At 43.0% G+C, this 26,655-nt stretch overlaps 4 protein-coding genes across 4 annotated transcripts; 1 reads left to right on the top strand and 3 right to left on the bottom strand.

The window, feature by feature from the left end:
• Window positions 1-1,889: 1,889 nt before the first annotated feature.
• Window positions 1,890-5,501, bottom strand: LOC310815285 (IgGFc-binding protein-like; the record flags this gene model as incomplete). The annotated part of the gene is made up of 5 exons (XM_083685020.1): window positions 1,890-2,422; window positions 2,915-3,259; window positions 3,371-3,630; window positions 3,800-4,367; window positions 4,902-5,501. 5 exons carry the CDS (start codon window positions 5,499-5,501, stop codon window positions 2,000-2,002), a joined length of 2,196 nt encoding a protein of 731 aa, XP_083541146.1. The 3' UTR covers window positions 1,890-1,999.
• A 460-nt stretch (window positions 5,502-5,961) lies between these two features.
• On the bottom strand, window positions 5,962-7,271 carry LOC310815284 (alpha-tectorin-like; the record flags this gene model as incomplete). The annotated part of the gene is made up of 2 exons (XM_083685019.1): window positions 5,962-6,549; window positions 7,041-7,271. 2 exons carry the CDS (start codon window positions 7,269-7,271, stop codon window positions 5,962-5,964), a joined length of 819 nt encoding a protein of 272 aa, XP_083541145.1.
• A 5,475-nt stretch (window positions 7,272-12,746) lies between these two features.
• LOC310814912 (uncharacterized protein) lies at window positions 12,747-20,093 on the top strand. The gene is made up of 4 exons (XM_083684477.1): window positions 12,747-13,105; window positions 14,461-14,515; window positions 15,220-15,334; window positions 15,483-20,093. Exons 1-4 carry the CDS (start codon window positions 12,812-12,814, stop codon window positions 15,541-15,543), a joined length of 525 nt encoding a protein of 174 aa, XP_083540603.1. The 5' UTR covers window positions 12,747-12,811; the 3' UTR covers window positions 15,544-20,093.
• A 220-nt stretch (window positions 20,094-20,313) lies between these two features.
• LOC310815283 (uncharacterized protein) lies at window positions 20,314-26,362 on the bottom strand (the record flags this gene model as incomplete). The annotated part of the gene is made up of 5 exons (XM_083685018.1): window positions 20,314-21,305; window positions 21,667-21,817; window positions 22,246-22,634; window positions 22,913-23,107; window positions 25,960-26,362. 5 exons carry the CDS (start codon window positions 26,360-26,362, stop codon window positions 20,989-20,991), a joined length of 1,455 nt encoding a protein of 484 aa, XP_083541144.1. The 3' UTR covers window positions 20,314-20,988.
• Window positions 26,363-26,655: the final 293 nt, after the last annotated feature.

Genomic DNA, 26,655 nt, shown 5'->3' with positions numbered 1-26,655 from the left:
CTTTCGCTCACGGTAATAATGACCTCCTGGGAGAGGCTGTAGGACACCTGAAGCGCGGACGTCTTCTCAACCGTCAATGTCTGGTCAGAGACCTTCACTGAGATGCCATTTGTCATCACACTGGGGAGAACCACTGCCTTACCATTGACCTGTGTGTGTAGATTGGATGTGTCAGTTAAAGACCAGAGTGATTGACAGCATGGAAGTCTCCTAGAGACAATCAAGTTAAATGGATCCTCGGCCCACCAGAATCAACACAAACAAAGATTATTTGTTTTTGTCTTATTCGATTACAGTCCATTATCTTTGATTCAAAGGCTTAATAAGCATACCATTTGATCTCCACCAATCTCAACAGAGCATACAGTATCTAGATGACTACTTACCCAGGTTTCAAGTTGACTGTTGACAGTGATCATCTGGTTATCAAAGAAGACGTACAGAGCAATGACACTGTTGACACCGGCCTTCCCACACTCCTCCATCTTCACCACCACTCTGAACCACTCTGCCCCCGGGGCCTGGTCACAGACCATGACTAACTCATAGGCCCCCACGGCTGTGATGGTGCCGCCGGTGCCGCTGAACGGAGTAAAGGCGCCACCGGCCTTCAGGGTGCACTGTCTGGGGTAGCAGCCACGGACGCCATCCTTGACCTGGCAGCTCTCATCAATGCTGCACAATGTGGACTCGGTCAGGACCACGCCAGACGACTGGCAGGTGTGGATAGCAAGGCAGTTGTCTGACATCACAGATTCCCCTATCTGGAGAAACAGGCATATCAAACAAGACATTTAAAGACATTTAGAGAGTTATTCTCTCAGCGATGAGCAATTCTCAATTCCATAATTAGTTTCAGATGATATTTACACAAATATGGGTTTGAATTATGTATTCGATTTTTTATCAAATTTTAAAAACAAGACAGAATGAATAACGAAGGTGAATAGGTAACAAAAAAGGTAATAAAAACAGGTAATACAAATAAGTAGTAAAAAACACAAGAATGAAAATAACAAAAGACATTCAAGACATGTACAGTACACGACCACTTTGCTCATCTTTCGATGTTCAGTTTATGGTGCTCTCACCCTGTAGGTGCGTCCTTCAGAATAGCAGCTGCATTGGTCATAGCTGACACAGCCAGTCCCATTGAAGTAGAAGCCAGAGTCACAGGCACAGCCCTCAGTACAGGTGGTGGGGCAGGAGATGGTGTCAGAGAGGCCAGGGCACGGGGAGGCACAGGCCTCAGAACAGACCTGGTAGTGGCTGTTAGCAGGACAGGAGTATGCTGTGGAAATAAGATAGGATAATTCAGTCCAAAATGTAAACTTTAAATACTTTTGTGCGTGGACATCTTGAAATGTAATTTGGGAGAACATCTGGTTAAGGTTGCTTATATTTGCTTGTAGAAAGGGAGGTATTCTTGAATGGATGGTTCCCCCAAATTACACAATCACATATTTGGTTCCTTACCCTGAAAGGAGTCTATGGAGAGGCACAAACTTCAATCCACATTTTGGTTTTGTTTATCTGGGCACTGTCACTAACCGCTAGCACTTTTTCATTACCAAAAAACAATGGAAGTCAATGCACCCTAAATTAGCATGTTTGAAATTTCATGTCCAAATCATCCCAAATTCTTTGAAATACTAGACTTGATTTAAATGACATTGAGATGATTCAGGCAAAGTGTGGATTCAAGCCTGTCCAAAGACTCATTTCAGGCTAAGAAACCAAATGTGTGATTTTGTAATTTGGGTGAACTATCCCTTTAATCATGTGCCATGAATAGCAGAAAACTGGGTCTATATAAATCAGTAAATAAAAAACAAAGTGAGAGACTCACAACAAAACGTTGGTGTTCTCCAGCTCTTGATCTTCACCCCGACGTCCTGGCAGTCTAACATATAAGCAGCGACACCATGACACAGCATGCTCCTGTTCCCCTCCGCCAGACATATGTCATAGACACAGTTTCTGTAGTAAGAGGCGGGGTCTATCTCATCATGACACGTGGCAAAGGGACCCTGGGGATCCGTGATGATACTGCAATCCGCCTCAAACGCGGCCTTCTTGGAGTGGACACACTTGGGACAGAAGTCTCCGCTGCAGCCGTCCTCACACACAACCCCGGGCACGGCACGGCCACCTTCCAGGCCGCCCCGAACACCTTCACGTCCTTGGCGGCCTGGCCATCAGGAAGCTGGAACTCGTCCGCTTTGTTGTCGTTGAAGTTACCGCACAGGCCGCAGGTTTTGCTGCGGTAGTTGCCGGGGACAGTGACGGTGACGTGGTAGACAAGGTCGTATGTCACTCTCAGGCCGAAGTCTGTCATGATGACGTCGTTGGTTCCATCTTGGTAAACCTGCACAGCTCCGTCGTGAAGGCTCAGGGGGAGGTTGGTCATGACCCCGTTGACCTGGAGAAGAAATGTCGCTCTTAATTCAACACAGACTCATTCACTCATTCATTGCTTCTGCTTCATATGTTTCAGTCTAGACCCACTTCTCATTACACCATTCCAGGCTGCTAATTTACTACTCTGCTGCAATTAAACAAAAATATTTCTGAGTTTACATATTATAGATGTGACAAAATCTGGATTTGAAAATGTATGGAATTTCACAAAATTATATTTCACCCGTTATGACTACAACTACTGGAAGGGATAGTCATCAATCAATGGAGCACAAACGCACAATAAGTATGGCGATACAGTCCATACAGTACCAGGGGAGGCCGGAGGACGGGCCAATCGGAGGACGAGCTCATTATAATGCATGAAATGGAATAGGGAATTGTATCAAACACACGTGTTTATATGTTTACCATTCCTCATTCCATTCCATATATTACAATGAGCCCTTCCTCCCATTTCAACCTCCACCAGCCTCCACGGTAGAGTACATACCATGACCATTCCGATCTGGCTCCTACGTAGAATCAGGATGTCTCCATAGACCTCTACCGCCAACAGCTTGGCCACTGACACCATCGGATCTGCCGACATGGTGTACCACTTCTCGTTCTCCACCACCACAGTGAAGGGGGTGAGACGAGTGCCCTCTAGGTGGCAGGCTTTGGCTGCAATGTAGGTGCAGGTGCCTTGGAAGTCATAGGTGCTGTTGTCAAAGGAGTTGTAATGAGGGTCGCCAGAGATGGAGCAGGTCGCCTTACCAATGGGCTGGCACGCTCTTACCCCGTTCTTCACATCACATTTCTCACCGGGTCCACAAGTGACCTGCTTACACTCCACCTGGAAATGATAGTTAGATTAGATACCACATAACATGCTAGATATTTGTCTAAAAAGGTTCACACACAGTAACAGCAAGGAAGAGAATACTTCTCCATTATTCATTCTTACCGTGCCGTTGCATGTGCACTCTTGCTCACAGAGTCCATTGGGGAAGAAGACTTGTCCGTTATTGTAGTATCTGTCTTTATACAGACAACCACACTGGGCGGGGGGAACGCACTGGTCTCCACTGAGAAGGAAGCCCTTGTCACAGAAACAGCCTTCCTTGCACAGAGCTCCACAGCCAGAAGGGGCAGACAGGGTCTGACATGTGTCTGGACAGCCACTGGCACACAACTCATAATGACCGTTGGCAGGGCACTGGGCATCTAGGGGAACATTGAAGTGTTATTTAGGAAAGAGGAGACAATACTATTTTTTTTACTTCATTTTTGTTTTACATTTTTGTGTTAGTCCTGTTTGTCTTCCACCAAAAAACAGATTACAAAACCAAACCAAACCAAACCAAACCAAACCAAACCAAACCACTGCACTCACCACAGAACTGAGTGGACCTCCATGGGTAGATGGTTGCTCCTTTCGCCTGGCAGGCAGCAGTGTACGCTGTCAGGGTCTTACACTGCATGTTCCTGCCCCCCTGGTAGAGACACACATCATATACACAGTCCTGGAGGAAGCCTGCCGGGTCCACCTTGGAGTGGCAGTCACGGAACGGCCCTGTCGGGTCACTGATCACACCACAGTACTTGTTAGTGGCATACTGAGCCCTCTGGGTGATGTTACAGTCGGGACAGGGGCCTTTGCAGCCGTCCACACAGCCAGGTATAGTGGCCGTCCTCCAGCTCTGACCCAGCTCCTCCACAGTGGCGGCCATCTTCCCGTCCTTCATCTGCAGGTCGTCAGTGGCGTTATGGTTGTTGTTGCCACACAGGCCGCATGTGGCGCCGGTGTAGGTGTTGGGGACGGTGACGAAGGATACGCTGTTCCAGTCGTAGGAGACCTTCACGCCAAAATCTGTCTCGATTACGGCGAACCAACCGCTCTTGTAAATGTAGACTTTGTTGTTGTACAGCGTCACAGGGATGTTGACCAGTTCACCATTGATCTGTAATAAGAGAAGAAGAACCAGGTGTATCGATAGAACCTCAACCTATATATTGGTTGGCTATATAATGTATGTTTAAGTTAAGATATTTTTATGAATATTTTGAATGATAAAATGATTAAAAAAGGACAGTTGAGGGCGACGCAGCTCATGAGGTGAATAAGAGAAGACAACAATTAAGAAGAGCATCAATGAAGTGTAGACTCTTGAATGATTGATGGTTTTATGATTGTGTGTGTATGTGTGTGTGTGTGTGTGTGTGTGTGTGTGTGTGTGTGTGTGTGTGTGTGTATGTGTGTGTGTGTGTGTGTGTGTGTGTGTGTGTGTATGTCTGTGTGTGTGTGTGTGTGTGTGTGTGTGTGTGTGTGTGTGTGTGTGTTTTGTCTGTGTGTGTGTGTGTGTGTTTTTGTCTGTGTATGTTGTTCGATCCACTGTTGTTTCGAAACAATAGAAAATGTATCACAGAGCAAAATGACAGAATATGACGATAAATAAGACAGTGTTTACTGTACAAGGGAAGCTCAAAGCTCTTACCATCACAAAGCCTGGATGTTCTTTATTGACGACAATGGTGTATCCATACACCTGGACCTCCACTAGCTTGGTGACCGACCCCGTCTTCTTATTCCTCCCATCGTTCTGCACCAGAACGTCAAACTTCTCCAGGCTGGCGTCCTTGGAGCAGACACCTGCCATCTGATACACACAGGTGCCCTGGAAGTCATAGCGTTGCCCGTCGAAGGTCAGGTAGTGAGGGTCACCAGACACCAAGCATGTGGCGTAGGTCATCGGGTGGCAGCCTCTGATCCCATCCACCACCTGGCAGTGTTGCCCGAGCGGGCAGCTTTTCTCCTGGATGTCCACCTGACCTCCGGTGGAGCTGCAGTTGCAGCTTTTGGTGCAGTTCTCGTCGCCCCAGAAGGAGGCTCCAGCCTCCACGTAGTGGCCCTGGTACTGGCAGCCACACTGGGTCTTGGGGACACACTTGTTGCCGCTGCGGAAGTAGCCCTGGTTACAGGTGCAGGTCTCCACACAGCTGGCTGTGCACCTGGAGGGAGCGTCTGGGTCTTCACAGGTGGCCTGGCAAGCGCTCCCACACAGCTCGTAGTGACTATTCTCTGGACACTCAGGCATGGCTGGTGGATGGAGAACACACACACACACACACACACACACACACACACACACACACACACACATTATTTATTACAAGATATAAAAACGAGAAATAGAACCAAGAATCTACTACTACCTACTTTACATGAAGTTGTAGCAACACTATATTACTGTAGTAACAACATTGTATTAACATAGTGTTACATAGTAATTTCTTTGTAATTGCATAGTAATGGGGTTGAATAGTTTATTATTTATTATATTATTATACAAGTGAAATAAAGACCGTTTCAAACCGCCTTATACCAAGTGAGGTTACAACTATCTTTGTAACAACATTTGAATACAACATTCTATTCAACAACATGGAATAAAACATAGTAATAACAGTGTTATTACACAGGTAATGGGGCTTCAGTGTTACCGGAATACGTATTCACTTAATAATATCATAACAAACAATAAACCTAAGTCCATATTACTCACGACAATGGGCAATGCCTCTCCAGTTGTGAACTTTGACCCCAGCCCTCTGGCAGACGTCGGAATAGACCTGCAGGGTGTCACATAGGTACTTCTTCATCCCCACTCCTCTACAGAGGTCGTACTGGCAATTGTCATTGATGGTTTTGGGGTCGATGACAGCGCTGCAGTCCTTGAAGGGCCCGTCCATGATGGTTGAAAGAAAGGTACAAAAGATTTTATTTTCTAGATGGTGAACAAAGCTACTCTCGCAGTTCTGGCACTGTCCTGTGCACTCGTCTTGACAGAAGGCATCACCTTCCACGTCTGGGACCCTCCAGCTCTTCCCCAGGGCCACCACGTCCTTGGCTGGGGAGCCGCTGGGGGTGGTGAGGTCGTCCTCCTGTTTACCGTTGAAGTTGCCACACAAACCGCACACCTTGCCTGCCAGGCTACCCGGCACGGTCACCATGAGATACTGCTCCCAGTCGTACTGCACCGTCACACCAAAGTCTGTCTCCAAGACAACGGAGAACCCACTCTGGGTCAGCTTCACTCTGCCATTTTGTATGTTGATGGGGAGGTTCCATGACTCATCGTTCACCTGAGACAGGTTGAAAGGCAGTATAGTCACACTGCTGTGCTTTGGACAGATTTGACATCCAATTTACAGCAAATACATTCAGGTACCCTCAGGTGTCCTCAGCACTTTCCACACCAAATGACAGGTAGAGTACACTCTTAGAAAGAAGAATTTCTATCTAGAACCTAAAGGGATATTTGGTTGTCCCTGTGGGAGAGCCCTATGAAGAAAACCTTTTGGGTTCCACGTAGAACCCTTTCCACAGAAGTTCTAAATGGAACCCAAAAGGGGATACATAGAACTCATACGGGTTCTTCAAAGGGTTCTCCCACAGGAACAGCTGAAAAACCTGTGTAACCCTAACCCTAACCCTAACCCTAACTCGTAACCCTAACCCTAACCTCAACCTTCACCATTTCAAAACTCAAGTTCAATGGGCTGACGTCAAAGTCGGGCTGTCCCAAGTATCCCACTTAGCATTTACCACATTTACCATATGAGAATCCACCTACCCGGACGAGGCCATATTCAGAACTGTAAATGTCAATGGTGACTCCGTAGACCGTGACGGTGACCCTCCCCACTGAGGTGATCTGAGAGCCGGCTTGTTTCTCATTCTTGGTCTCCACCTCAAAGGCTGGGTGCTCCTGGTCAACATGGCAGTTCTTGGCCATGGTGTAGGTGCAGTTGCCCATGAAGTTGTAGTAGTGGCCGTCGAAGGAGCGGTAGTGGGGGTCGCCCATGGCCCAGCAGGTTCCTGTTCCCTTCAGTGCTGGAGCAATGGCCGGGCCCGCAGAGCACAGTCCTGGAAAAAGTGTGTCATAGTGAATGTTATGTTCTTTTGATTTGAATTTATTAGGTCTATTTGATATGGACAATGTACTGTACATTACAGTCATCAGCATTCATGTTTACATTAAATTTATATATTGTTTATGTTGTTAAGCACTTTGTGACAAAACTGTTTTTGTAAAAAGGGCTATACAAATACATTTAATTGACTGATTGATTGATTTGAGGCAGATTTATCAAATAGTAGCTTGCATTTGTAGTCTGCATCTGTAGTCCATGCAGGTGGCTAAAAACATTTACTTTGTGAAATACATTTACTTTCCAGAGTGGCAAAGCCTTTTAGATGGTCAAAGCACATTATGTAGTGTGTACAGTAGGTAGGTGAAATAAAATGGAATTAAAGTTAAGGATAGTGAATTAATTCATATATTTAGATACGTATCCTCCGTGTGTGCCCTGTTTTCATGTCAACAACATGCAAGATTTTATGCCATCTCATTGCTCTCATCTTTTGGCACAGACCTGAATACACATTGCGATACAAGTCAATAGAACACAATCTCAATGACTTTGTAAAGCAGAGAGTATACGGCTAATACACACAGTTAACACAGTTTGTACTGAAGATGAATATCAGGCATTATCACACAGTCTTTCCATATTCCTCAGCTCTTTTGGCAGTCATGGGTCATACAATGAAATACCCACACATAGCATTACTATTATTACATTATTACATTATTTACGTTCTCTGTTGCTCAGATAACAACTTAAAGATAGATGTCTATGGATGTGACCTACAGTACCTTTCCAAAGGTTTTAGGATTGCATTTGCAGACATACTGAAGTCTAGCAGTGCACTCAGCATCCTTTTGTGCTATGGCAGTGGAAGTAAACGTCTGTGGCTTTACACACCACAGGGCCGACCCCAACTGTTCTGTGCTGGCTTGGGTATTTTCTTACTTTCCAGCACTCTTATAGAAACTATGGTGGATGACAGTGGAGGCTTGTGGCGGTAGAAATTGGAGGACGGGATCATTGTAATGCATGGAATGCAGGAGAGACTGGTGAAGGCAGAAATCGTAGGACGGGCTCATTGTAATGTATGGAACGGAATGAGGAATGGTATCAAACATTCCTCATTCCATTCCATGCATTACAATGGGCCTGTCCTCCGATTTTGACCTCTAACAGTCTCCACTGATGGAGTAGAATAAGGTATGGTGTTTGATACCATCCTCCGATTTCTACCTCCACCAGCCTCCCCTGGTGGATGAGTAACCAGGTCAGCACAGTACAGTAGAGGTCAGCTTAGCCCAGCTCAGCTCAGGTTAGTTCTACTGCCCAGTGTGATCAGGGGAGTGTTGTTAGAGTATTCTTTAGAGGAGACAGAGGACTTACCACAGAGCAGCAGAACGGCTAAGGTAGGCAGTGACATCCCCATAGCTGAAATCAGAGAAGACAGTATGAGAAGCAGGGGAGGCTGGTAGAAATCATGAGAGGTCATTCAGAGAATTAAATACATGAAGGAACACATGAAACGTTCAAAGGAAATTGAACATACGTAAAACAAGTAATAAATAGTCAGAGGATAGCAATGTGATTCTACACTGGCCAGTGTCTACTAAAGGCTATTCTCAAATTCTCTATTTACAGGCTATTTGGGTATCGGTAAAACCAGTATTGTCTTACCTGAGCTGGACAGAACAGCTGGTGTGATGGGAGTCCCGGTGGCCAAGGCTTAAATTGTACCTGGTTCTACCCAAGAGCCAATCAGCGCACAGTATAGCTGGCATCGCCTGTCACTGTGTAGGGCAAACACCCACCCACGCGTGACAAAGCTTACATAAAAGATGTTGGCATCGTCCTGCTGTACACTGATAGGGCTGGGGTGGGAAAACCTCTTACAGGCGCCACAGCTGGTGATTATCTTTTAGTCAGTGAATTTTATGAAAATACTGTATTTAGTACAACGCCATACTGGATGTGAAACATGGATGCTGCATAGTGTGAATTGTAATATGGTACAACCAGAAAACATAAACCCTGGAATTCTTCCAATGTTTTACAGTATATCTATGATTACAGATACAGTATATCATTGGACCTCAGTGAATTTGTGTTTACCTGCTATGCAGCAAATTACTCAACACATTACGAAATTGTTTGTCTGGAAGGACAACACACCTATAATATAATCTATAATATAATCGGTATCACATGCAAGCCATTTTCAAGAGCCTTCGTGACATGGGTGTATGTGTGTGTGTGTGTGTGTGTGTGTGTGTGTGTGTGTGTATCTGCATGTGCGTGCCTACGTAAGAGTGTGTGGCTCCACTTCATGTGAAAGCATAACAGTATGTTAGTATAACAGTATAACAGCCTGACCTCTTTTACAATAATGATTACATTGTTAACATTAATTGTTACTGTGTGGCCACCACCCAGAAGAGAAAGACCAAGGTGTGAGTCCTTATCAATGTATAATGATTGCAGGCCTCACATTATCTCTGTGCCATTATAAGTCATTCAATAAGTACAGGTGGTATTGTTTTATTCAGGCCAGGAGAGCCATTGTGATGTGATGGATAGTTGGTTTTAGGAGTGGTCACCTGTTTGTGCCTCTAGGGTGGTGAGTTTGAGTGCTGGCACCTGGCTTGCTCTTATGTGGCCTGACTCATTGGTTCCTGATAACAATTGTGGTTATAATACTGTATGTAGGCTCCAGGGGAGGCTGCTGGAGGTAGAAATCGAGGACGGGCTCATTGTAATGCATTGCAATGCATGGAATGGAATGATATCACTCGCGACACCTTTTTAGGGATACATTTCTTATTTCATTAGGCCTACATTTGAAAACATCAATCAGGTAGTCACATGAAATCGGAAGGAAAGAAACAGCATCATAGACATAATCATCCATTCGTACTCGCTGGTATCTATCCAATCCCATTTCAAGAGATTTTTCTTCCTCAAACAAAGTTCACAGCATTTAATGTATAATATCCCACAAGCCAACATGGTATGTATGCAGGAGAAGAGAGTGAAATGTAGGTATTTATACAGTAAATACAGTGTCAGATATACGAATACAGTACATAGTTACTGGCCACCCATACGCAGTAGTCTATGCACATTTACAAAGACAAACCACAACCACGTGATCACACTACGGGTGCATCCCAATAGTCTTTCCTCTATTCCTCGCATTTAAAAAAAAGTAAATAATCATATTTACAGTATAATAGCATATTTTACCAGAGAAATTAGGTTAGGGTTAGGGTTACCAGTCCTCAGAGTAGCTTCCAGACAGTGTAATACCAGAGGGGTAGACTGGTCCTGCAGGTCAGACAGGTTTTGCAGTACATTTAGAATGTTGCAGCTGGGTGTTCCCACATTCTAATTAGCAGGCTCACACAGTAGATTAGACTCACTGAAAAATTTAAAAATTGCAAAACCGACATGGGAACTGTATTACACTCAACTGCTGTTTGCTATAATGTCACCATAAAGGAGAACAAATGCAAATGTGGGAAATGTGTCTATGTGCAGTACCTTAACCTCTCTGACCGCAGGACTGTCTCCTCTGTCTCTCTCACTCAGGGAGAGCAGAGCTAGAACGAAAACAAGAGCAAGAGTCACAGTTACACTACCCTTCTCTCACTGCAGTGCTAGATAGAACAGTGTAGAATACAGTAAATGCAGAAGAAGAAAAAAAACATTCTGTAGAAACGGAAATAGTTTGTACGATGGAGGATTGTTTGTAACTCAAAAGGACACTAGAATTTTGAAAATATGTTTTGGGATGTGGTGCTGGTGAGCTGACAGGTTGGGGACAATGAATGTTTCTCACAAGGACACTAGAGATGATTCAGGAGGAGTACTACAGAGAAACCAGGATGCACTGGAAACTAAATACATACAGTATATATTCTATAAAGAGGGGAAGGAGGAACAAAAGAAGATATCAAAGCAGTTCATTGTGTATCTTCAGGCAGAATACTACATAGGAGGAGAAGGCTAAGAAACTAGTCTGAATAGTTGACACAGACGACTGTCACACATTGTCATCGACTGACTGAAAGGTGAGCTGTTACCAAACCTCAAGGCACAGGCATAAATAACACACACACACACACACACACACACACACACACACACACACACACACACACACTGTGAGAAAACGTGTTCTTTATTTGAAGGAGAAGACAAACTACTTCTTACTTTTAGCTATTTATTTATATGTCAAAATTCTAGGCTTGTACAAGGACCACTTTTGGCGAAGAAAATCAGTCAGCAAGCTGTTAATCTGTAACCAACCTTCCAAAAATGGATGCATTCAAACAGTCAAACAAAGTATTTACAGAATACAAAATGATTATGATTGGCTATTTGGTTGGGGAGGAACCATGGTTTAGACTTGGCATCCCTTGTTGTTCACGGGCTGGTCACAACATTCATCCCAGCTGCGGAGTCAGCACCCTGTAAGAGATAAGATACCTACTCTGGTATGTCCTCCCTAGCCTGTCCTCCCTAGCCTGGTACTTTCCACTATAGCTCTTTGTGTAAGCGTGTGTTGCAACATCTTTCCTGATGACCTGGCTTAACCTCTCCATGTATTAATCCAATGTACCATGGGACTAATGCTTGATTCATCTCTCATTTATCAACAGGCCATCACATTAGTAAATTTAGCACACTGCAGTAATGTATTTTTATTATAGCAATAATAAACTGTTTTTATAAAAATAATTTCTAACAACACACACACACACACACACACACACACACACACACACACACACACACACACACACACACACACACACACACACACACACACACATACAATCTCATCTGTCCTCATTCAAATAAACAAAATAAAAAAATAGTCCAACATTTCAACAAAATATGGTAAACTCCATAGATAAAGAAATTCTATATAGTCTCTCTCTCTCTCTCTCTCTCTCTCTCTCTCTCTCTCTCTCTCTCTCTCTCTCTCTCTCTCTCTCTCTCTCTCTCTCTCTCTCTCTCTCTCTCTCTCTCTCTCTCTCTCTCTCTCTCTCTCTCTCTCTCTCTCTCTCTTCTCTTTCTTCCTAACACTGCAAGAAACAGGACAATCAGCTGGCAGACATACAACAGCAGCAGACTGACACTGAAGGTGCATTTGTATCCCAAACTGTGATCTAACAAAAGAGACACTGTTAAAACAGAATAATGATTCCTTGATTTATCTAAGTAGCAATCTACAAATAACATACATACAGAATAAACACATATTCAAATGTACATTACAGTAATTCCATGTTTGTACAGTAGGAGGAAATACTATTGGATCAACCTTTGACACAACACACAACAGTTGTCACGGTGTTGGTCACATGACAGGACCAACCTCACCTGTCTAAACAGTCAAACTGGTTCTACAGCGATTATATCCATCCACAATGCAGATGACACCCACCCCGACACACACACACGCTCAGCCATGAAGTTATCGTTGGTGATAGTCATCGTGACCGTGCTGTTGTCCATTCCGCTGACCATGATTGTCCTCGGCCAACTTATGTCATTGGTCAAGCTTTCCGAGCAGGTCAAGCTGATGGAACAGACAATGCAGGCGCGCAACGTCACGGAGAAGGACAATAACCTGCTGTTGCAGCGACTGCAGCAGCAACTAGAGCAGCAGAAGAAGAGTGTTCGCGATCTGGTTCTGGAGCTGAACATGCTGAACCTAAACAGGGGAGTAACGACTGAGGTTGAAGCTTGCCAGGAAGAGAAGGTGAGACAGCCATGTCATTACCTTTAAATAATACCATCTCATCTGTCCCCATTCAAATAAACAAAATGAAAATAGTCCAAGATTTCAACATTCAAAATACAGTCAACTCCAGAGATAAAAAGAAAACATATGATTGGGGAAAACTAAAAACGACTAAGTAGACTGAGGGTTTTCATATGGAGAGCGTAAGGGGGTAATTAAGGATTTTAGGACACCCAGCTTATACAGTAGGGCACAATATCATATCTTATTCTCTCTCTCTCTCTCTCTCTCTCTCTCTCAGTCTCTCTCTCTCTCCCTCTCCTTCTCCCCTTCGCTGTAAAATGGGGACTCTATGTCACCTGCTTTGTTATTATTATTATTATTATTATTATTAGGTCTAGTATGCTTCCATTCATGCCCTTTAGAATGACCAGTTTTGCAACTTCTAAAGGTGAAATTGACACTCCTTGAAATTCCACAGTGATGTACAATGTGATGTGTCTCATTGTCCTTTTACAGTAGAGGATGGTGTATAGTTTGATGCAGTGAAGGTTTGAGGAGTGTACATTTCATAATTTCCTTTAGAAGTTGGAAAACTTTCAACAAATATACAACTAAGTATACAACTGGTCATCCTAAAGGGCGTGAATGGAAGCATACTAGACCTGCCTGTAAATTTTCAATCCTAAATACTACAAGCCTCTTCTTAGAGTATGCTATCTTGGCTGTATCTCTGATATATATATTATTTTTTAAACAGACCTCTAGCTCTATCCAAGCTCCCAATCCAGCCAGAGAGCTGTTATGTATGGGAGATGAAAAACGCTCACTTAAACCTAACTGATAGACTGAGTGGAAAGGCATGATTGTTGCTTATTCTGTTCTTGACAGACATGTCCAAAATTGTTCTCCTTTTCCTCATACTGACTTTGAATTGAAGAGTAGCAAACCTCTGTTCTCCGGATTAATATTTTAGAAATTCCACAGTGAATGTGTGTCTCATTAACTTTTTACAATAGAAGATGGTGTATAGTTTGATGTGGTGAAGGTTTGAGGAGTGTCAATTTCATCACCCCCAATCATTCACTTGCATCTGACTGCTACAATGTAATTTAATGATTTCCTGCCATTGGCTTTTCATTTTTACAACTAAGTAAATGTAAAAAGTAAATCCTTAAAGGTTACAGATGCCCTATGAGGTTACATAGAGTCCCAATGAGGTTACATAGAGTCCCGATTGAAGTTACATGAAAGCTCTATCTGTCATGGAAGCCCTACAATTGGTTACATAGAGTCCTTTACAGATCTCTCTCTCTCTCTCTCTCTCTCTCTCTCTCTCTCTCTCTCTCTCTCTCTATGACTGTGGTACACAGGAGAAACAGGACAATGAGCTGGCGGACATACAAAAGCAGCAGACTGACACTGAAGGTACAGTATGCAAGTCTTATTCATTTGCTAAAAGAATCCTTTTATAAGAGGTGTTTAGCACTAGTGCCACCATGTGGTGAAATGTGGTGGTACTGCACATTGGTCAAACTAGAGTGTCTCCCTGGGTGTATCTCATTAGGCTAAAGTGGCTTCCTCTTGTTGTCTCCTTCCCCTCATCTGCACTGATGCTACAAGGGCAGGATTGCTGGAAGCAAATACCAGCCACTTTACTGTTACCCTTGCTGTGATTTGCTGCCGGGGATGGTGGGGATTTCCCCCGTACTGCTTTTCTTATCCCTCCTTCTGATCAGTATCTTTTATCCCCGATGGGGAAATGGTATATCCCCACTCCTGATATGTGTACAGTAATTCCCAGAACAGCCCCCAATGTGTGCGCAAATCCTAGAAATGCTTTTGTCTTAAGCAAGACAGTTACAAAGTTACTTATATGAATTTCAGAAATTATAAAAACAAAAGACCCCCCCCCCCCCCTCTGTTTTTTTCACAAATCGCACTCTGCTGTTACCTCTCATTTGCTTTCATATCAGTGTAGATAAATGAGGCCAATAAGGCAATAAACCACTGAAACCAACTGAGATTCACCTTGCATAGCTCACCCATCCCTCTCTGTCTTTTTTGCTCACTCTCTCTATTCTCCTTCCCTCTTTCTCTGTCTCTCTCTCTCTCCCTCTTTTCTCCCTCAGCTGCATTGAAAACTGAGAGAGAGGCTTGGACCGGTGAAATTCCCACACTCAAGCAGCAGTTGGAGAAGCCCAGCAAAGTGTGTGACTTTATAAAGAAGAATGTAACTGAGGCACTGTAAGTCAATGTCCTAACATGACTGTATTTACTTATTAATAATAAGGACTGGATTATTAATTGAGGACTAAGTTGTGTACAGCTTTAGAACAATGGAGAGACATCAAACTAAGTTTACCATGATAATGACACTAGTTGTTCCTTCCAGAAAACTATGTCCCCCCAAAGAGGGAGCCCCTGCAGCCACCGCAGCGCAACCTGCAGCCTAAAAAAATGATTGGATTTGTAAAATTGATGACTAAAGTGATGAAGAGGATGGGTCGTGTGCTACTTTGTTGAAATTATATACATTCTTCGTCAATAACCATACTTTAAGATATGGCAAAAGTCTGATATGGTGAACATGTATCCCATTTACATGTTTTTATTTTACGTAAATTAATTTATGGTCTGTGTTGTTTTTTAATACTGTGTGGCTAGGTTGAATTGTTTATGCGGTTGTTTTTGAGTATTTCATGTTATTTTTTTGATTCATGTTTTTCTAAAGTAATGTTGCCCACATGGATTATTATTCCTTGAGCACTGCAGATACTATATGTGACAGTATAAATCAAGTACAGGAGGCCAGTGTTTAAAAGGTTCATACTACCATCACAACGGTGATCTACCTCAGTGGTTCTCAACCGTTGGGGCGCGGACACTCTCCCGGGGGGGCGCGAGTAGGCTACAGGATGGGAGGGGGGAAAACCCCCCCCCCAAAAAACACGAAAAATCACGGACTCACTGGCTATTAGTAGACCTATAAATGAGATGCAACAGTTTCCCCTCCATGTCGAAATGCAAGTGGTTGAACTATTATAACACACAAACAAATCAACCACACAGTTTCATTTCAAATCTACCAATACAGGGGGTAGTATTTTGAGCCTGTGACGCAACGTCACGTAAGTGCTACTATATAAGCGTCCGCACACGCGTCGTAGCTCCATTCACTCTAGTCTAGTCTCTTGCCAAGTTCGCTTATGCCAACTCTCGCTAGTCTATCTGTTATCAATCTCGATATCGATTTACTTAGGCCTATACTTCAAAACCCAAACAGTCTTTTTAAAGACTAACCCCACAAAGAGTATTTTTAAAGATTATCCCCATCTCAGCCCTAGCCAGTAATTTTTTTAACTGCTAGGCGTGCACTTAGCTAACTAGCTAGCAACTTTTTCACTAAGACACACACACACACTCAGAAAGGACTACAATTGTTAAAATAAAATCTGCATTGCCTGCAAAATCGTTATTGTGTACTGTTGTATTAAAGATCGTGCCTAAGTCCCGACTGATTGGCCCCCGATACTAGTCTCTCAACATAGCCACACACGCACACATCGTTACATCATAGCCTAAACTTTTGAAAACACAACTAATTCACATCCAAATTATTTCAAAACCAAACAAAAATGGAGAGATTTCTAGTGAGGACCAACAAGGCAACCGACGCACCACCAGCTGCAAAAAAGCTTCGAAGGTACGATGAATGAAATACCGCAAATACCGCAATCGTGCACAAATCAAGGATGATTTGAGGCTATGTTTATCAGACATTGCGCCAAGAATTGAGGATCTTTGCAAGGCAAAGCAGGCTCAGGTCTCACATTAACATCGCCAAGCTTCTGTAAAAAATGCAGATGATATGCCTACTATTAGGCCTAGTAATAATAACAATAATAAAGCATAAATTCATATCAGAGGTCTGGTGCCAATTCCCAATTATAGCAGTAGCCTAGTAATGATAATAGGCCTACTGATGATAATGATAATGATAATAATAATAATAATAATAATAATAATAATAATAATAACAACAATAAAGCATGTAACCTCATATAATTATATAGCAATAGCCTAGTAATGATAATAGGCCTACCACTACTCATAATAATAATAATGCCTGCAAGCTCACATTAGAAGTCTGGTGCTACTGCCAATTATAACAATAGCCTAGTAATGATAATAGGCCTACCTACCGCTACTGATGATGATAATAATAATAATAATAATAATAATAATAATAATAATAATAATAATACAAACATAATACAAACAACAATAATAATAAAACAAACATCCTTCACAAGAGCTGTGAAGGATGTTTGAAAATATCCATCCATAACCAAATAATGAATGGTTCCATGGTGAGAAAGGTTTGTGATTGTAGAGCTTTGCCTTATCAGCTTGCCTTATCAAAATCAAGTTTATTATAGCAGATCAGCTCATGAATTACTTGGTTTTTCAAATATAATTATCTACTCTCATACCGTCATCACGCATTCTCCCCAATGCGCAGGCAGAAACTAACACAGAACAGCGTGGAGAAGCGGCGGAAAGGTTTTAGTGCAATTTGACATGAACAAGCGCAAATCAACCTATGACTAATGTAACCTGTGGGTTACAGAATAAAGTTAGGAATTTTCATGCGAGACAGGAGTAAGGATTTTGGGTTTCAGTGGGATTGAGACTGGATAGAAATGTAGCCTACAGTAAGCTATATAGGACAGCACCATTTTGCCCACTACCCCTCTGTACAGTTCCTCTACTGCTAATGATAATACAAATAAAAAAAACTTTTCCTTACTTCTTTTAGCATTGTGACTGCCAGTGGCACTTGGTCCTAGCATCGGTTTTTGCTTATGATGACTGATGTGTAGATGATTCACTTACTTTAGACAAATGTACTTGTTGTAAGTCACTTTGGATAAAAGCGTCTACTAAATGTCAAAAATGTCAACTTAAATGTAAATGTAAAACTTTTTTCCCGGTCACAAGAACTCAAGATGACAGTGTTGCAATTTCTCTTCACTTATCGCAGGAGAGAGTTTGGTAATAGTCCTGTGATCTGTCTAATGAAGCTATGGGGTCCATTCGGCAGTGAACTTAATTAGCCTGTTACATACACTCACCGGCCACTTTATTAGGTAACCCTATTAGCTAACCCTAACCCTAACCCTAACCCACCTGTTCAACTGCTCGTTAACTGCTCGATATTTTCTTGGCACACGTTGGGCCCCTTAGTACCAATTGAGCATTGTTTAAACGCCACAGCCTATCTGAGTATTATTGCTGACCATGTCCATCCCTTTATGACCACAGTGTACCCATCTTCTGATGGCTACATCCAGCAGGATAACGTGCCATGTCACAAAGCTCACATCATCTCAAACTGGTTTGTTGAACATGACAATGAGTTCACTGTACTCCAATGGCCTCCACAGTCACCAGATCTCAATCCAATAGAGCACCTTTGGGATGTGGTGGAATGGGAGATTCGCATCATGGATGTGCAGCCGACAAATCTGCAGCAATGATGCTATCATGTCAATATGGACCAAAATCTCTGAGGAATGTTTCCAGCACCTTGTTGAATCTATGCCACAAAGAATTAAGGCAGTTCTGAAGGCAAAAGGGGGTCCAATACTGTATATATGAGGCTTTAATGCACAAAATAATAATATTTATACTTATGGTAGACTGATGAGAAATATACTTAAATTATTTTTGAGTAAAGTACTACTTTAAGACACTTAGGCCAGATTAGTGTCCTCTATGTTGAATTGTCTTTTGAAAAAAACAGGGATATGAAACAATATCATATTGTGAATACTACGAATCTGGAAGTTGGTTAACTCTCTAACACAACAATAGTAAAGGCTGCAGCAAATGTGTGTTATCTATATTTACCACTACAGTTCCTATTGTTGAACAGAGGCATGTGAGTCACGGTTGGGGTTTTACATAGAAGTCATCTGGAGGTGTGGCATTTGTGATGTTCTGATTCACAGCCCACCTAAATGATTCAGTAAATGTGTTTGTGTTGCATTCAATCTATTATTTCTTGTCTTTTCTTATTTCACAGTCGGATGTAATCACGTACATTACCAGTGTGATCCATTCTGACCCTGCTACAGTGAGCCTCACACACACTAACATAACACTGGCATAATACAGGTCTGAACCTCCACCAGCCTCCCCTGGTGTGTTGTCAGTGAAATGAACCCATGTCAAGAGGATACACAGCTCTAGACTCAGTATTCAGGTTGACTTTCACGGTCATGTTAAGCACTTGTTTACTGTTGTGAAAGGAAACAATAACAAATATGATCAACATAAACAAAAAGAGTATAAGGGGCCAGATGGAAATTAATGAGGGGAATTTTGGGACCAAATTCTGTGGAACCAGTTACCGTATCATCCGAGCAGAGGAAATGTCACAAAATACTGTTTTCCTCTTTCCCAGTCCGCCTGACTAGAAGATTCTACAGCACTGTGGTATCCCTGCATACACACAGTGTTACAGTGCTCTCAATTTGTCACCACTACACATGTTCAAACATGGTGTGGCTCAATAGAGCATGGTACTAGCAATGCTAAGGTTACAATATGTATACAATAAAACGGTATGCACACACTGTACTGTAAATCACATTCGATACAAGGGTCTTCTAAATGGCATATATCATGTTAGGGGTGGGCTTTGGTCTGGTCCACTTGGTGGAGTGGGGGGATGCTGACCTCTACTGGTGGAAAATTGTGGGAAGTCATATTGAGCCACAATCCTGTCCAAACACTGGCGTAGAGGACCAATCAGAGAATGTTGAAAAATAAGAAAGGTTGTGTTAGCTAGAAACACAGTTTCTATTTTACATTATTTACCAGAAAAACGTAATTAAGTGGAACATTGTTTTTGTTGTTGTAGCCACTGTGATAATATGGCTTCACCTTCCTTCTCCCTCTGTCAGCAGGCAAAATAAAGATATGTCTCTGGACGGTTCTTGGCTTGTGTGCCTATGCTATGTGCCCAAAACTGACTTTTGATCTTGGCAGAAATAGGTTTTTCTTGACAGCTAGGTAAGCATACATGTTGCTATACCTACTAAGGGCAGCTTGACTTAGCAATTAGGAATAGGCTATTAGGAATAGACCTACTAAACATCCTGAAATGTCAATCGAGATACTGCATTATGTGACTCTGTTTGGCTACAGTAGCTGGCAAGTCAGCATCTGATCTCAACCTCTGATGACAGGATGTGCATGAAGTGTGCATTATAATGTATAAAATATGTTATGGTGTAACTTGTATTTACTCGAGAGACATTGCATAATCTACATCATATCATTTTGGCTATTACTTCCAAGGTTACTTGGGAATTTATTGTAGCAAACAAACAGAGAGTGGCCTAAAGTCATCAAGTATTAAACATTGAACACCAAAATAAAGCTTTCTATGAAAGAGTTAATAGAAAATGGTTAAGGACATTGATTTACAAGATGGAGTTTGTAGTAGGCATATGCTGTGTAATTTATGAGATATATTCTTGTATAATATAATCTACTGCTAAACAATCAATACCAACACTTTCCTGAGAGAACTTTGATGTTAATTAACAGGCAGTAATAGCAGCTGTTACAGCAAACAGTGCTCTGTCTTGTGCTGAATAGGAAGCTACTCTCTCCATATCACTAACTTCCACCTTTAACACACCACCAACTCCCTCCTCGGAGGACAGCTTCATATACAGTACCGTTATTCTATCATTCATGGCTGAGACATGGGGCAGTATTTTAGATAAGAGGCTTACAGTCACAGGCCATACTCTAGGATCAAACATACCCATGTCATTATTGGTCCTAGGCCAAACCCAGCAAAGCCTCATTCTAACACTGTGTTAGTGGAGTCCAAGTGTTGTGCAAAAGCAGGGGTCCAGGTCAAGTAGAAGTGTTTTCATGATGGAACAAGAACAAGCTCCTTTCCTGAGAACCATGTCAATAGTGACACGTGCTCTCTCTGCCCTCCCAGGGCTCTCCTTCACCGACTCCTCCTCAAGTTTAGTGATGACTCTCTGTTGCAGAAGTCCATCCAGTAGATAGTCTAGAACTGGTCCTGACACTCGTTTCACAAACTCTGCCCGGACAGAGTCCAGTTGCTCCTTTGCAGAACCACTCTGACGGCGCTCAGCCTGCGGCTCACTCACCAGCGCAGCACCTGGTAGTCAGGGGAAACCAAGACAAACACAGTCAGCTATGTACAGCAGAGTTGTGTTGGCTGAACCAAACCAGTGTTGGTGAGGGAGCTGCAGCTGACCCCTTCAACATTCACACCAGCTAGGCCACATCACAGAGGAGCCCATAGTGGGAATGGTGTTTGGATATAGGCTCTCAGTCTCAAATCCAGGTCCACAGCACAGCTGGTTTTCATCAGGGACTGGTTCAGACCTGGGACACCAGGTGAGTGACTCTCTGGACGAATGACATTCATCAATCAAGTAACTACCAGGGGGAGAAGGAAACCAGCAGTGCTGCAGACCTGGAAGCCTCTGGTTTACAAACTAACTGTAAGGGTTTACCTGTTACTAGTGGGATGAACCCTCCCCACACCTTGTTTCCATCTACCCCTCCTTCCAAAAGCCTCAGCTCCACACTCTCTGTGCCCGCTTTCAGGAACACCTGGAAGGTGGGGTGGTAGTTTGGCCCGTAGCCCCAGTACACCTTTACACGCTGAAACATAGTGAATAGTTTGTTGATTCTGCACCAAATCAAAGAAACTGATAAATCTACAAAGTGCATTTGAGCTCCCTTAATCCTTTGGTTTGTCCTGTGTCAACCATGCATGTATCTTTAGCCAAATATGCCCAGTTTGTCATAAAATCAAACACGTTTGCAGCATGTACCCAGAAATTACAGATAAGACCTTTTAAGAACACTGTCATGGATGGCGACTTAGCCTTGGAGCTGTGGTTTTTGGGCACACACTGCTACACTGTTTTGTATCTTATTTGACCAAAGATACATGCATGGTTGGATGCAGAAAAATCCTTCAGGTAATCGAGCAATGACAATATGCAAATAATAATGATGGGGATGTTTATCGGCACGACGAGACATCATCATCATTTGTGACATCATCTGACAAAAACTACAAATACCTCTGGTTGTATCTTAGGTCTCTCCTTCAGATCACAGCAGAGACTGTACGTTTCCCCTCGAGCCAGAGTGCAGTCAGAATTGACCTCTAGGTAAGTGCTCCCTGCCTGTTGCTCCTCCATTGACCTTAAGTACTGATGGACCTCACTGAGTGGTACATTGAACGGCAGTACAATCAGGTTCAGAACTGACAGCTGGGGGCCCAGTGATCGGAGGAACGGCAGCACCTGCCCCCTGATGGTGAGGAAGGGTATTAACCATCTTATAAGGCCCCATAAAGAGAGGTCTGTGATGTTCACCACAACGTGCGTGTCAGTCACCCGCAGTGGTGGCAAAACCTCCACACTGTCACCAATAACATGGGCCACAGACAGGGTCCCAGGACCATCTCCTGCAAAACAGCAACATGTCACTAACACTGTATAAGGTGAGGAATACAAATCTCCACCAATGCAGCAAGAATATTCTAGTTACTAACAAGTACTGATGAAGTGTGTAGGCCTATAGTCTACTCTACAGTATTAGCAAGCACTATCAAAAAAGGCTCAGTGCGAATGCAGCTTAACTTGAAATAAAATGAGAGAAATGACTCCATGGGAATGGTATGTTGATGTGTAGTGAGGTCACACACAGCTCCGCTTAGGAATGGCATGTGGATGTGTAACTTACCAGAGCGAATCTCACAGTGTGGGAGGTGTAGTTGACGGACAGACCCCTGAGGGCAGTCGATGCTGAACAGGGGTCCTGCAGGAGACCGGCCTGTAGAGTACAGGAGACGCTCGTCCCATTGGACAGTTCTATACAGCACCTCCCCCTCCCCCTCCATCAGAAACACCAGACCTGTCAAACGGCACTGGAACAGACCTGCATGGGAGCACTGGAGCCTGGGGGCCACAGGACAACAATCATACTTACAATGGTAACAACGAGGTGAACAACTGTATAAGCAACAATGTATAAGAAAACAATTAATGTTAGCAGCCATAAATAGTCACCTGTATAAAGTTTCCATACATTCAGTGGAAATATCAGGTGTCGCCATAGTTGTGGTCTAGAGTGCAGAATGAAGCACAAAATAAAAATCAGCAGTCCTAAGGTTACAAGGCTTGTCAGATGCTTTCAGGCCTCAACTCAAACTAATGTGGATATGAGCCGAGGTCCCACGCATCTGTTATGTAGCTCCAGATACGCCTCAATCCCAAAAGAATGGGAGAGACAGGCACCATCTGAGATGATGCAATAAATTGATGCCTGTATGTTTTGGATCATATCAGAAGGTGTGGGTACAGGACACAGACTCATCTCTACTCAATGTTCACACTGATCTGAAACACTATGGTACCATGATCAGCTGCTCTACTCACATGTTCCTCTGGTGTAGCTGTAGAGCTGTGTGCAGCAGAGTCAGGTTCTACTGTGGCAGTGCTGGTCTGAGGCAGAGTGTTCTGTCTAGAGAACGGGGGTTAAATGGGCAGTCAGATGGAAATACTGTATTATAATATAATCTATTTTCATGAGAGAAATACAAGTTGACAGTGACAGATACAACAACGTACTGTAGCGTTGAGAGCAGAAGGCTCAAACATGGGCTGATGTAATTGGGGAGAGTTTCACACCTTGTGTGTGTGTGTGTGTGTGTGTGTGTGTGACATGTTCTTAGTCAATAGTGATTATTGTTGAATATATGTGTGTGTGTGTGTGTGTGGGGGGGGGGGGGTCATGCCTACCCTCTCCAATCCAAGCTGGATGTCGTTGTAGAACTCTTTGATCCCAACGCAGAGTGATGCTCAGAGGCTGTTTGTGAGGTCAGGCCATATGTTTAACACATTCAAATGTAATATTTGATTACTAAGCACAATTGTGTGTAGTGTTAGGAATAGCTAGGCTAGATGGATATAGAGCACAGGTTAGACACATTATCACATCTTACACTTCACACCTGGGGAGGTGGCCAGTTGAGGCCAGGCCCCCGGGGCAGGCATGACAATGTCAAAATGGTTAAGAAGTCAGTTGGCTACACCAGGTAACAGGAGTTGGTGAATGCTAAAACTGAATCTGATTTGATTGGTTTAGAGCGTGTGAATTTAGCTTGCGAAAGAGCAGGATAGCTCTGAAGAACTTGTTACCATAGTTTCCAATCCGGCTTTTTTGTTTGAGTTGATTGGAGACCTGACTAAAGTTAGCTCACTTGCTCATTAATCCCACTTTCTAGAATACCCAACTGCATATTATAGTCAAACCTATTGAACAGACATGATATTCATTTTCTTGATGAATTATGCAAATCTAATTTCAAATGAAGTTATGACGCTATTTTCCTCAAATGTTATTTGTAAGGAGATATTATACCCAATCAACATCTTCTCAGTTAAATGGTTATGAGAATTATACCGAAACAGATCTAAATCTTATAAGAGTAAAACAAGCAGACTATAATTGAGCTCAAAATCTAAATATCCATCTGAAAAACTGCAGTTTGTATGATAGAGATCCAGCATCACATTGCTGCAGTGTGTGTGTGTGTGTGTGTGTGTGTGTGTGTGTGTGCTTGAGTCAACAGTGACCATAGCAAGTCCCTGGCTCTCAGAGATGAACTGTCATCTTACTCTCAGGCCTCAGCTGTGACTCAGCCTCTGATCCAGAGTCATACCCTGTCTCTGGTCTGCTGCCTCCACCCACTGTACAACAACAACAACAATTACATCTTCAGTAGTTAGCAACAGTCCTAGAAACAAAATGCAGAAGTCCTCAAAACAAAATGTTAGTGACAGTGTCTCTGATGCATCTGCGGCTGGAATAAAATGAGAAACATCATAATGTTTATAATGTTAACATGTGTTTTTATTTCCATGAAAGGGAAGTAAATCTTGTTGAATTGCCCGCTTGGATAGGAAAGGGAAAGGGTGATTATTATTGTCAATAGTGTAGTGATAATTGAAAATGTTATCGTAAAGAGGCATTTCTTCACAAATCACACTCTGGTCGTGGGTATACCATTAATATACCACGGCTGTCAACCAATCAGATGATGTTAAGAAACAGTGTTATAATATGGTATTGATTTTAGAAACTAAAAAGTGGACAATAGCTTTCAATAAGGTTGGCCTGGACTAGTGTTGGGGGATAAGATGCTAAATAATATTGCTTATGCACAATATAAAAGTTGCCCCTGATGACATTCTAATTAAGATGATATGTCCCTCCATTTTCGGGCTATTAACTGTAAATATTGTTGCCTCACGAGTTTGTTCTCTAAAAGGCTATAGTACCTAACCTTATCTAAACACTCATTTTAGGGAGGACGAACGGGTCTATTTGGTTGCTTCCTAGTGTTGACAAATGCAATAGGCTGTGAGTTTGTATTCATTGATTCAAAGACATATTATTATTATTATAACTGCCATGTAAATTCGAGCCTACTGAGTGATCTCATGGTAAGAATAGCCACGATTAGCTGGCTATTGAATAGGCCTAAACCTTTTTCTCCACTGTTATGCCTCTCCTCTTGGCCCCTGGGTACACACACACACACACACACACACACACACAATTTGCTGTTCCCAACTCCCGTTACTCTAAAATTGGTTGCGCTGATTAGTTAAACTCACTAACTAGTGTTGTGATTCACGTTAGCAGCTTCAGTGGCTCCTATGAGGCTACAAATGAAGCTAATCAGTTCTTAGTATACATTTCTATTGACCTTCGAGCATACTCACTGCTTGGAACAGGAACAGGAACAGAAAGGTCTTTGCCCCTATAAACTCCCCTTTCCTCTTCAGGATAAAACACATCTCCACTGTTTACTGCCACCATCTCCTCTATCTTCTCCAGCAGCTCTGTGACCTGAGCGCCATCACCCATGGTCTCCTTTTTGAAGACATGATACCTGTTCCCACATTTCTCAACAAGCCACTGGAGGGCCTTCCCTTCTTTCTCAATGTGTTGCTCAATGGTTTTGCCTCCCAGACGGTCCCCAAAGGTGAACAGCACTGTTGTGTGACTCCATACTCCCTCACTGAGAAGCTCCATGTGTTGCTCTGCAGCATTTGCCTCTTCCTCATTGAATGAAACATCCCCTCGTATGACCAGGAGGAGAGTGTGAGGTCCTGGAGGACACATAGACACACTGCGCACAATCTCCTGTTTAACCAGCTCAGGAGTGTTTTCTACAGGGAGATTTGCCAACCAGCCTGAAGTGTCGACCACAGTGACCTGCCTCCCTGCTACTTCGCCCTGTCTTTTCACACACTGAACAGTAGTTCTCCTCAGGTCAAACTCCTCTCTGCCCAGGATGGTGTTTCCTGCTGAACTCTTCCCTGCTGCTCTGTACCCCAGCAGCACAATCCTCAGCTCTGAGAGATGGAGGGAGTCATCTGGCAGAGAGGGAGAGAAAAAACACAGTATAATGAGTA

Source organism: Argentina silus, assembly GCF_951799395.1.
Source record: "Argentina silus genome assembly, chromosome: 14".
Taxonomy (NCBI): domain Eukaryota; kingdom Metazoa; phylum Chordata; class Actinopteri; order Argentiniformes; family Argentinidae; genus Argentina; species Argentina silus.
The sequence above is the reverse complement of the archived record's forward strand: the minus strand, read 5'-3'. Positions and strand labels throughout refer to the sequence as shown.

What these genes read in the sequence shown, in the direction of transcription:
- LOC310814912 (XM_083684477.1), top strand. Translation starts at nt 12,812, where the DNA reads ATGAAGTTATCGTTGGTGATAGTCATCGTGACCGTGCTGTTGTCCATT. An exon ending in AAGCTTGCCAGGAAGAGAAG is followed by an intron (nt 13,106 to 14,460) that starts GTGAGACAGCCA and finishes TGTGGTACACAG; the next exon opens with GAGAAACAGGACAATGAGCT. An exon ending in AAGAATGTAACTGAGGCACT is followed by an intron (nt 15,335 to 15,482) that starts GTAAGTCAATGT and finishes TGTTCCTTCCAG; the next exon opens with AAAACTATGTCCCCCCAAAG.